The 12,335-nt window shown below is 35.1% G+C and overlaps 2 protein-coding genes across 8 annotated transcripts in view; one reads left to right on the forward strand and one right to left on the reverse strand.

Annotated features, from left to right (window-relative positions):
* LOC111158363 (CEBPZ opposite strand) overlaps window positions 1–12,335 on the forward strand; it is a 49,940-nt gene that overhangs the window by 36,199 nt on the left and 1,406 nt on the right. For 6 of the 7 annotated variants that reach the window (XM_022520365.1, XM_022520364.1, XM_022520366.1 and 3 more), the window contains 2 exons: window positions 222–306; window positions 437–1,071. The exons of the other annotated variant lie outside the window; for it this stretch is intronic. In XM_022520365.1, the coding sequence (XP_022376073.1) occupies window positions 222–304 (83 nt within the window). In that variant the 3' untranslated portion in view covers window positions 305–306; window positions 437–1,071. Of the gene's footprint in view, window positions 1–221; window positions 307–436; window positions 1,072–12,335 lie in introns of those variants that run through there. 7 annotated transcript variants of the gene reach the window in all.
* Window positions 1–12,335, reverse strand: part of LOC111158359 (CCAAT/enhancer binding protein zeta) — a 21,430-nt gene continuing 9,095 nt past the window's right edge. Inside the window, exons 6-16 of the mRNA XM_022520357.1 lie at window positions 9,837–9,890; window positions 9,179–9,281; window positions 9,011–9,079; window positions 7,409–7,475; window positions 5,771–5,871; window positions 4,903–4,960; window positions 4,435–4,628; window positions 3,938–4,027; window positions 1,396–1,457; window positions 1,235–1,316; window positions 1–477 (exon numbers count right to left, since the gene is read on the reverse strand). Coding sequence (XP_022376065.1) covers window positions 338–477; window positions 1,235–1,316; window positions 1,396–1,457; window positions 3,938–4,027; window positions 4,435–4,628; window positions 4,903–4,960; window positions 5,771–5,871; window positions 7,409–7,475; window positions 9,011–9,079; window positions 9,179–9,281; window positions 9,837–9,890 — 1,020 coding nt within the window. The 3' untranslated portion in view covers window positions 1–337. The remainder of the gene's footprint in view (window positions 478–1,234; window positions 1,317–1,395; window positions 1,458–3,937; window positions 4,028–4,434; window positions 4,629–4,902; window positions 4,961–5,770; window positions 5,872–7,408; window positions 7,476–9,010; window positions 9,080–9,178; window positions 9,282–9,836; window positions 9,891–12,335) is intronic.

Raw genomic sequence — 12,335 nt, forward strand, 5'->3', positions numbered from 1 at the left:
AATCACTTAGCACAATAATCTGGTATAAAGTAATGCTTAATAAATAGTGCTCATTACCATACTTAGTACAGATGTTGGAGGGCTTTCCATGAAATATGTATCCTATTATCTTTTTCATTTTACCATGTAGAAATAAGGAAAAGTGGTTTGATTTCTCTCAATATAGTTTAATTTTAATACCTTTACATGATTTTATAAATGACAGCTGTATTTATTTATAGTTTATTACAAATCCATTGAACAGTCTGGAATGTATGGAGTCAGAGAGCAAGATCAAGAAAAATGGTTGAATAGCAAAAATTAGGAGTAAGTACAATTTAATTTTTAATTAGAAAACTCATTTTCTTTGCTTTTTAATTTTTTGAGTGGCTTTCGGCCTCTTCTTTTTGAAATTTTTCTTTTTCTTGATGATACTTTTCACATCTCTGTTGTGTAGCCAGTCATCACGTTCAGCCTCCCATCTAAGCTGTTTCTGACCTTTGTGGGGGAAAAGAAAGATGAGCACACCACATTGTGGACTCCTGGCCCCACAGAAGAAAACAGAAACTTCTGGTCTGCCATGGCTCACAGTCATTTCCCATCTATTATGCAAATCCCTGCTTTTGTTTGTTGCTTTCCTTTGGCATTTACTGTTAAAGATTACTGTTTAACTAATAAAAGACTAGGAGAAGAAAGGAACAAAATGCTCTAAAGATTTTATTTTCCCTGAACACTTTCTTTGGCAAAAGAACAGAAGCCAGTAACTTATCAATATCAGAAAAATGTCTATAAAGTACTTAAAAAGTTACTTAGCAAATTCCTATTATATAAAAACCTGCCTAGATAAAAAAACTAAAGTAACTGTTTAAAGTAATTACAGTCTTTATTGCTGTAGTCTAAATACTTTTTAATCCTATATGCTCCCCATACAGAAATGAAAAAGCCATTCCTTCCAGGTCATAAGGAACCATTTTATTCATCCTTCCTAAAACGATCCTCCAAAAAATACATCTTCAGAAGTTCTGAGTTAAGGCCATTTAAAAACCTCCATAAAAAAACTCAAGTTACTTGGGGCACCTGGGTGGCTCAGTCGGTTAAGTGTCTGACTCTTGATTTCAGCTCAGAGCCTGACCTCAAGGTTGTGGGATGGAGCCCTGCACCTGGCTCTGGGCTCAGCAGGGAGTTTGTTGGAGATTCTCTCTCCCTCTGTGCAGCTACCCCCCTAATCAATCAATCAATTATTCTAGTTACTTACTTGCATTATCTTTGTTGGCCATGGCATTCATGCCAATGTTATCAAACTTGGATCCCATATTTTCATCCAGTAGGTGGCCAAACTTAAATAGAGATACATTTATTAGAAAACTCAAAACAATATGGAATAGCTAACTTCTTAAAGCAGTATATTAGTCTTACCTCCTCAGCAGATACAAATAGGTTGGGGTCATTGAAATTTCCTTTCTTTTTTTTTCTTGGTCCTAAAAAAAAAGTGTAAGCCTAGATTATTGAACTGTAAATCCAATGATTTTGAAAAATACACATTTAAAAAAAAATCGAAATATAGTTGACACACAGTGTTACATTAGTTTCAGGTGTACAACAGTGATTCAACAATCTTTTAACATGGTTCTGTTATAAAAAGGTTGCCTTTGGGTTAAAATACAGAATTACAGGGGCGCCTGGGTGGCTCAGTGGGTTAGAGCCTCTGCCTTCAGCTCGGGTCATGATCCCAGGGTCCTGGGATCGAGCCCCACATCGGGCTCTCTGCTCAGCAGGGAGCCTGCTTCCTCCTTTCTCTCTGCCTGCCTCTCTGCCTGCTTGTGATCTCTGTCAAATAAATAAATAAAATCTTAAAAAAAAAAAAGTACAGAATTACAGTGATCTTCTAGCACCATTAAGTAGCTGGTATTTAAAGACAAATATAATGTATTTAAGAGTTAGTATCCTAATAAAATTTTTGAGATGACAATAGTGTCTTCCTGCCTGACTTTCAGATTTGGAAACACTGCTCCAGGTTTACCCTTTTTCACAGTATCAGCCAAGACTAATTACAAAGTTGACCATGGTTGAATTTTGGAATACTTAAGGCAAACTGTAAGATCTAATTAAGTCAGAGGTTTTATTCTTTGGTCTAACTGAAGAAACTGATGGAGGGTATGTTTTTTATGTTATAAATGAAATTTTGTCTACACTTCTCAAAGTGGTTCTACGAAAGGAAAAACCACTTAACCTGTAATTCTGAACGTATAAACTTTCAAAATAAACAAACACCTATTTTTAATATTTATTAAATTTTAATTCACACATTTAAAAATCACATTATCTAAAAATACATTTACTAAGAATACTGCTTTTATCCATTTTCACTTTTCTTGAAATAATATTCAAATTTTTTGCATCTACTTGGGCCATTTTTAAAAAAAACTTTAGTAGGGAGTAAAATTCATCATAAAACTCAGCTGTTTTCACATGTATAATTCAGTATGTTTTAGTAAACTTACAGTTGTTCAACTATCATCACATTGCAATTTTAAAAAACACTTCCATCAACTCCAAAAGATCCGTGGTGCCCATCTGCAGTCATGCGCCCTCTCCCCAAGAGGGCTTTGTCTTTTCTGGCTAGTTCACGTAAGTGGGATCATATGATGTGTGGTCTTCTGTATCCGGCTTCTTTCACTTAGCGTAACATTTCTGAAGCTCATCCATACTACAGTCAGTACCTCATTCCATTTTTTTGCTGAATGATATTCCGCTACCTATTCATCTGTGAATAGACACTGGGGTTGTTCCCACTTTCTGGCTATTAATAGTACTGCTACAAACATTCATGTAAAGTCTTTGCATGGGTATCAAGCCACTTTTGATAAAACTGTTTCTAGAGCCTTTCATTTAAAATTTTGTGTATATTATATTATTAAGGAACTGCATATGATGCTATTATGGAATATTTTCTCTTGAGTTAAAACTCCCATTTGTATAGCACCCAGAAGGGTTTTTTGTTTGTTTTTATTCATCCTACAGGCATATAACTGTTAATATCAACTAGTAAGCACAGTTACTGCCTTCTTAAAGTTGCCTTAAGGTTTATTCATAATGATATCCAACATTTGCAAATGTAGGGTGAACACTCTTACCGCCCCCAGTTTATCAGTGTTTGAAATTCCTTGGCCTCCTTTTGTTTTAACCAATTCTGTCAGGTATCCTTTAATCTGCATCTGAAACTACTGTCAGCTGAGATCTGACATCTTTCAGGCTATTGTCTTCTGAAATAGTGCTTTATTAGTCAAATCAAGTCACTGAAACAGCATCTTTTAATATAACAGGCTCAGGAGGACTTAAGAATAAGGCAACATTTCTCTCTGGAGATGATTTTAGGGAAAACTTTGTCTTATACTTAAGCATATGCTACGATTAAAGTGTCACCGTACATTACTCAGTGGAAGACAAAATCTGAAAGATAATGTTGTAATTTATATATCAGGTAAATCATCTAATTAAGAGGATTGTCACTGTTAGTATTTCAAAGAGCTGATAAGTTTTGCAAGTTTAAGTGTCTGACGTTCAAAGCATGAAGAAAAAGCAAGTCTGAATTTATCACAGATTTCAGGAACGAAATACAATGCTTTCTACATTTTTATCAAAAAGCTAAAACTGTCACCTGACATAACACCTTTTTCCTTTATTAGCATCTTACAAGCGTTAACATTAAAAGGCATAATATGATACTTTAAAGATATTCTAGAGATATTTAAATGAGAGCAAGGAAGTTATGAGGAAAAAATATGAAGGTATTATGTGTGAAACAACTTTCACATATTAAAAACAGAGGAAACTGATGTTATCCATCATAAAAGCAAAAACAAAATCATACTAACCAATTTAGAAAATTTCCCAAAATGATAACGAGTAGTAACTTTCTCAGAGGCACTACTTAGGTTTAAAAGAGCTGTTTTCTTACCTTGAAATGATCCAGCAAAGTCAAAATCATTTGCCCCTTTTCTCTTGCCTCTCTTTGTCCTGGTTTTAGAGCTGACTTCATCATCAAGTTCTATTGCGCCCCCAAACAAAAACAAAACAAAAATAAAAACACTATTAAGCAATTTAAAAACAACAGAACTGCTATAAGGCAAAGATAAATGATGAATATTGTGATTAACTTTGAGAAGTAACTACTTTCTAACATTAAAAAAAGGATAACTTAACAGCTCAACAGGTATTGTGCGGAAAGCCTATTAATTAAAATAAAAGCTCAAAACTCAACCTCTATTCAATTCCAAATAAGAGGGGGAAAAGATCCTATTTAAATTTCTAGCCAACCTGATTATTAATTTGAATATAAAGTAATGTTTAAAAAATGCTTCAACAGAAAAACTAGCTTATACGGAGGAAAAAAGGAAAATATACTTTTTTGCTTTTTATTTTAAAAACGTTTACTTGGGGGAAAAAAATGCTTACTTGGAATGCCCTCACTTTCATCATCCAACACATCCATGAATGTTCCTCCATCTGCATCAATTTCAGTGAATTCTTCATTCATACTTCCTAAAGAAACTTCATCATCATCCAAGTTGTCAAGCTCATCATCACTGCCTTCTGAATCTTCATCTTCTGGGTCTTCCTTAGCACCTTTTCTTTTCTTTTTCATGTTGCTGAAGAAAAACAACATGTAGCAGAGAACATTGTTTTCTAATGTGTTTTTGGTGATTAGCAGGGTACTAGGCTATTAACAAAGTTAGACAGCCTAGAACCTCTATGCATTATTAAAGTCTACAATGAAAATACTACCTCCATTTCCCAAGTGTATTTCAATAAATTTCTCCTACAGATCACAGAGTCCTGTATTCTACTGTCCTAAGGAAAACAATTTAGGAAATGCTAAGAAAATAGTTTTTTAAAAAATAAGACTTAAGAAAAATATTTTACCTGGCAAAATCAAGGTCATCCTTTCCGGAGGTGAAACAATTATCATCTTCAAATGTGTCTGTCAGAGAACAATACATAAACTGTCAGATAACAGCAAGGAATAACAAAGTTGACAGGTCTTCTATCTGAACCAGTTAACACAGTCATTCTGCTATTTATGATGCATAAACACCAAAATGATGTTTTATAAACCTGACTACTGCTTGTGTGTTTTATTAATCTACATAAGCCTGTGAATATACTGACCTTAATTATTATTATTATTTTTTACGGACTTCAATTAAATTCCCAGACCAAAATGGATTCCAGTTAATTTTGGCTTCTTTCTACAACTCTTTTAAGGAAAGAGGGTAAATATCAAAATGATATTTAGCAGTTGCAATTCTTTTAAGTGCTTATTTTTAGTAGATACAATGTGCAAAAAAACTCAATGTAAGTTTTTCTAATTTCCGGTTTTTTGTTTCAGCCTAAATTGAGATTAAAATTTTATAGCTCTGTGGATCACAAAGATAAAACAGATAAAAGAGCATACTGCTGATACCAATAGTGCAAGGAAATTAGGAACAGTAAAAATGGTTTCTCTTCTATAAGAGATTAGGCCTTAAGAATGAATATACGCCACATAAATAGAAATTTATTTTTCCCATGAACTGTCCACACACAATCCTAAATCTTTCTGGATCAAGTGTGGGTGAACTACCATATGCCACTGAAATATTTTTTAGTTCTTCATTATCATTTGCATGGTATTCTTAGCTAAATGATTTTTTAAAACTAAGATACCCTTACCACTAACATTCCATTATTAGATTATTTTACAGATTAATAGCAATTTTACAGATTAAAGTTAAAATTAAAAACAAATTACCAATCATTTTTTCAAACTCATCATCATCCACATCTTCTATACTTTCTTCATCCGCATTCCGTTTTTGTTTCTCTTTAACAACAGCAACTTTTTTATAATACCTGAAAAAACATGCATGTTATGTATCTTACTTTTAAGATTTTATTTATTTAGACAGACAGCGTTGTGCATGTGCACGAGGTGGAGGGGAGAGGGAGAGGGAATCTCCAGTGGACTCCCTGCTGAGCAGGAAACCTGACACAGGGCTCAATCTTACAACTCAGAGATCATGACTCCAGCAGAAACCAAGAGTCAGACTAAGCCACCCAGGCTCCCTTATAATAATTGTATTAAATGGCCCATTTGGTATAATCAAAGCACCTATGACCAGTGACACAGACAAGTGTAAGAACTGTTAATTCAGTTGGATATAAATGACTAAAATTTTTATTATAAACAAAAGTTTTGAATTAAAATAGCTACTTCTGAATGTGAAGTATAATAAATTTCAAAGATTTAGGATTTAGTGCATAAAAACACTTCATCTTAATTGAATGACAATTTACATTTAATTAAATTAAATGACAGGTTGTTTAACACGAATGACCTAAGTGTTAGAAATAAGGCAAAAATGTGGCTCTAGATAACATCACAATATTTTATCAGACCCATTCTAATACTGGGGTAGAGTGAAACTTAGCATTCTGCAGATGGGATCATACTCTAAAAATTCTTCACACAAAATATTTTTAAAAAGGCGGGGCGCCTGGGTGGCTCAGTGGGTTAAGCCGCTGCCTTCGGCTCAGGTCATGATCTCAGGGTTCTGGGATCGAGCCCCGCATCGGGCTCTCTGCTCGGCAAGGAGCCTGCTTCCTCCTCTCTCTCTGCCTGCCTCTCTGCCTGCTTGTGATCTCTGTCTATCAAATAAATAAATTAAAAAAAAAAAAAATATTTTTAAAAAGGCAAATAAACAGAATTAACCAAACAGATAACAGTAAGAACACTAGTAAGTTTAGGAGTTCTCTATGTAATAGCACAGTGAATTTTGCTAATTCTGCTTAGAGTCGTAGTTTGGACAAATTATTCATGAGTTGCTTAACATAATGTTAGACTGTTAACAGATTTAAAGCCTGTAAGATAATTACTATATTAAAAAGATAAGAAATTAAAGATTAGGTTTTATGAAGTCAAGAGTCATAAAATTTAAGCTACTTATTAAAAACACCCACAAGTTTACTTGTTTAAGTTCCAGTTAGATATCTTAGGATTAGCAAGCTGAATGATTTATAAATTCCTTTTGCAAAAAAAAAAAGGCTGACACACTATTTTTAAAAAGATTTTATTTATTTAAGAGAGCAAGCAAGCACAAGCTGGGGGGTGGGGTGGAGGGGCAAAGGGAGGAGAAGCAGACTCCCTACTGAGTAGGGAGCCTGATGTGGGGCTCAATCCCAGGACCCTTAAGATTAGGACCTAAGTCGAAGGTAGCCCCTTAACCAACTGAGCAAGCCACCCAGGTGCCCCAAATGACATACCTTTAGATCTTTTCAAGATTGACCTATATTATTGAAGCCATTTTATGGAATCTAAAAATTTAATCTTTTTGTCCTAAAAATTTAAATTTTAATAGTTGCCCAAGTGAAACTTCATTGAGTAGATTACCTGTAGAAAAACAGTTCATCCACTGGTATTTGGCTTTCTTCTTTTGCAAGGAACTCCTTACTATTCACTAGAAAAACAGATTAAGAAAAAATTTTATTAAAGTAATCCTTTTTATGTTATCCAAGCTTATAAGACTATATACAGCATACCTCCAATTATAAAGTCTCAAAATTTAAGGAAAGGGGACAGAAGGGATCTTCTAGTGCAAAGGACAGTCTCTGGAAATGTCTAAGTGCAGAAGACCCAACATTTGAAACTGTTTGTTGGCTACAATGACATACATCGCCATCAGTGCATCACAGTGAATGAACATGGTTTTCGTTGTCCTCCAACCACATCCAGGACCCCAGTTTTAAGAGAGATAAAATTAAAGAGTTCTCTTAATAATCACTTTAAACTTATCGTCTCAGAGAAAGAAAGACAGTAACATCTGCCATTCTGGAACAGGAAGTAAAAGTAAACAGAATTATCCACAATTTTACTTAATACTGATGAAAATCAGGGAACAAGAACATGGAACTACAAGAATATTTTCTCTCTTCACAATGAAAATTTCTAACTCATCTTGATTAAAACTGGATTTGGCTTCTAAATTCTAACTCTATTTAAACTTTGGCTAAGTCCATTCCATCTCTGGATCTCTGTGAAATAAATCAGTTGGAAAGTAAATGATTAATAAAGCACCAATTAATTCTAGTCTCTGAATGAAAAGGAGCTGTGATTTATTATATAAAAAAACTAGTTGTGTGTGCGCTTTCTACTGAACCCTTAAGAGACAGCTTAAGATGATCTTTAACTATAGGGCTACCTGGGTGGCTCAGCTGGTTGAGCATCCAGTTGGTTGAACCTCAGCTCAGACTGTGATCTCAGGATTGTGGGATCAAGCAAGCCCTCTGTCAGGCTCAGTGCTCAGCACGGAATCTGCTTGAGATCTCTCTCTTTCTCTCTGCCCCTCCCCCTGCTCACAACTCTCCCTCTCTCCAAAAAAAAAAAAAAAAAAAAAAAAAGAAAAAGATAGTTTTTTATGTATATGAGATATATGGGGGGAGTCACTAAAAGCTACAAATGGTATAAAAATTGCAAAATGTTGCTAAATGGTGAAGCTGGGGATAGTTACAGGGAGTTCAATATACTCCTTCTGTATTTACTTTGGATGTTTGAAATTTTCTTTTTTTAAAGAGCTTTCTTTCTTTCTTTTTTTTTTTTTAAAGACTTTATTTATTTATTTGACATAGAGAGAGAGATCACAAGTAGGCAGAGAGGCAGGCAAAGAGGGGGGAAGCAGGCTCCCCGCTGAGCAGGGCCTGATGTGGAGCTCGATCCCAGGACCCCAAGACCGTGACCCAAGCTGAAGGCAGAGGCCTAACCCACTGAGCCACCCAGGCACCCCGGATGTTTGAAATGTTCTGTAATAAAGTTAAAAAAATAAAAGGCCCAGTCAGACATAGTAAACTTAAGAATACATACATATTTTTGGGAATAAAAGATGGGTAATGTCTCTGGTACTTAGGTTTATCTGGTAATATGGAGAAAAGAATAATACAATTTGTTATTGAGTTGTACTAGTCTTGTCAGCTTCAACTGTCGAGGTTTTATACTTACCAGCAAGACTACGAATATCCTTCATAAAATGTTTTCTTTTGGGTTGCATCACAACACTATCTGTGTTTTCTGAAATGTAAAAATTAAGACAGTGTAATATAAAACCTAGTTTTATGCTCATTTATTAAATATCAACAGTGAAAACCAAATAATTAAATAGAAGCATACCTTTGCCTTTATGTGGCTTTGGATTTCGGTATACAAACCGATCTAAGAATCTTATTAATGTGAAGTCCTGCAGTGGGTCCCCTGAATACTGAATATAATTTCCCTGAAAGGTGGAGAGGGGAGGAGGACTAAGAACTTAACTCAAATTATATATATGCATCCAGTAAGAAAAAAAAAGGAAAAACATCATCTACAATGCATCAAAGGCACAAATATGCCATAAATGACCCTTCAAATATCCATCTCATCCCTCTTACTTGAAGAATTAAACACAATCATACATATACATACATATTTTATGATACACTGTTGATTTTATGAATAGGTAAACAATACTGTAAGTCATCTATTAACCAGGAACCAAACGCTGACGTGGCCAACACAGCAAATGGGAAAAGGGAGGGCAGTCTTTCTTCAGGAGAAAAGCCAGAATGTAATAAATAACTGTTGCCATTTTCTAATAGCCTGTATTTCCATTCACCACACAGTCGGAAGAATTACCTGCCCTACTGTATTAAAAAAGTCATTGGTCCTTTCCACCAGCAGAGAATGTTTATAATTCTATGTGGTGGATAGGAAACACTGTATGACCAACTACTAATTATCTAAAACTAGATTATTTTTTTCTTATTTCTTGACTTTAGAATATTAGACTTACCTGAAGGATAGTCTTTGCAAAAAGGGCCACAGAGGGATGAAAATGCTCAGATAGCTAAAAAACAGAGGAAAGTCAACTCTTACTATAGTTGTAAATACAAAGAATTAAAACTTAAGCCAATACATTAAAGAAGAGTGATTCTCAAAATTTTGGTCTCAGGAATGCTTTATACTTTTAAAAGTTAAGAACTTGGGGTGCCTGGGTGGCTCAGTCATTAAACGTCTGCCATCAGCTCAGGTCATGATCCCAGGGTTCTGGGATCGAGCCCCACATTGGGTGGGGGCGGGGGGGGGTCCCTGCTCAGCAGGAGGCCTGCTTCTCCCTCTCCCATTCCCCCTGCTTGTGTTCCTTTTCTTACTGTGTCTGTCAAATAAATAAATAAAAATCTTAAAAAAAAAATCAAGACTTTAAGAGCTTCCAAAGTTTAAGTGGGATATATCTATTGATATTTACCTTATTAGAAATTACAACAAAAATTTTCTCTTCAGTTTTTATTTATCTAAGTAATCTCTATACCCACTGTGGGGCTTAAACTCATAACCCCCTGGGCAAGAGTCCTATGCTCTTCTAACTGAGCCAGCCAGGCACCCACAATAGGAAATTTTGAAACAATTACTTACAGTCAATTTTAAAATAACGATGAGCCTATTATATATTAACACAAATGTTTTATGAAAAATATTTTTTCAGAACATATAAGCATTAGGAAAAGAGTAGAATAATTTCAGTTTTGTAAATCTATTTCATGTCTGGCTTAACAGAAGACAATGCATTCTCATACATGCTTCTGTATTCCCTGTTACTTTTTAGTTGGAAGTATAAAAAGACAATCTTGCTCAAACAGATATATTGTTGGGAATAGGAGGGTTAACGGATAACCTTTCACATAACTGTGAAATTTCTTCTTTGATACTACACTCAAACTGAAGATTAGTTGCAATATGGAATCTGAAACCACATCAATCAGCTTTTGGTACTTGCTACTCAAAATTAATCAGTCTACTATGAATAAATCTTTTTACCATGACTTTGTAATACTGTGCATTTAGGCATTTGGAAAATACTGATTCAGTAAGTTATGCAGTTCTTCCACATGCTGGTTGCATTATCACAAAGTCACACTGTTAGTATCACCACTGATTTTATCAGAAAAGTTTTTATAGGGCACCTGGGTGGCTCAGTAGATAAGGGGCCACCTGTGGCTCAGGTCATGATCCCAGGGTCTTGGGATCCAGCCCCACATCGGGCTCCCTGCTTGGCGGAAAGCCTGCTTCTTCCTCTCCCTCTGCCTGCTGCTCCCCTACTTGTGTTCTCTAGCTCTCTGTCAAATAAATAAATAAAATCTTAAAAAAAAAAAAAAAAAGAAAACATACGTTTTCATATATTGAGAAAGTGTCAAATTCAAGGTAGTGGTTACAAGATCTCGAAACGTTTACTTTGCTTAAAAGCTTGAATTTTATCATTGACAACAAATACTGTTAGCTGTTTTGCATCAAATTAAAGATTCAGTTCATTCACTTTCAAGAAAATGTCTCCCAAATACCTAAATCTGAACAACCAGTCTATCTGTCAACCAGTCTTTTATGAAAAAAGCAGCTGAGTTTACAACCAGCTACACAGGTACTTTTCCCAAGACACAAGACAACCTCATACTTAGGTATACAGCAGAAGTACGTTATGGATTTTTGCTGGATATGCACAAAGACTATGAAAAAGCCATGTACTCTAGAGTCAAGATAATTACTAATTTTTCCTATTTCATCATTCTTATAAGATACTGGCTTTTTTTTCCCTGAAGGTACATGGCAGTGAAGAATATAATGGCTACTGTCCTTATCTGCACTAAGACACTAGCAGTTTCAGCTTTCATTTCTTTTTTTTAAATTTTTAAATTTTTTTATTTTTTTAAAAGATTTTATTTATTTATTTGACAGACAGAGATCACAAGTAGGCAGAGAGGCAGGCAGAGAGAAAGGAGGAAGCAGGCTCCCCGCGGAGCAGAGAGCCCGATGCGGGGCTTGATCCCAGGATCCCGGGATCATGACCTGAGCCGAAGGAAGAGGCTTTAACCCACTGAGCCACCCAGGCGCCCCTTAGCTATCATTTCTTGAATATCATCAGTTCCTCTGTCAACAGAGTGACAAAGGCAAATAATGTGCCTTGATATCACAATGAAAGTAGCTGTGACCCTGCAGACTCATTGAAAAGGTATCAAAGACCCATGGGAGTCTGTGTGGTAAGACACTTACTTGCTTTTCCAAAGATAACACAGAAAGTTTACTGGAAATATGAGTTCCTCTAATGCATTTAAAAAGTAATTTTATTTGCAAATAATTCTATCATCACAAAACTTCTCGGGGAGATCTAATGCATAAAGCAAAATTTATTTATAGCCATGTATAACATTCTTACTTTGCATCCACATTATTTAAGGTTTGCTACATGTGAATATGTATAAATGCGTAAATTTAATGTTTATCAAATGCTACAGAAATATGG

The sequence above is a fragment of the Enhydra lutris genome, unplaced genomic scaffold, assembly GCF_002288905.1.
Source record: "Enhydra lutris kenyoni isolate GAN:26980312 unplaced genomic scaffold, ASM228890v2 scaffoldscaffold59, whole genome shotgun sequence".
NCBI classification, from domain to species: domain Eukaryota; kingdom Metazoa; phylum Chordata; class Mammalia; order Carnivora; family Mustelidae; genus Enhydra; species Enhydra lutris.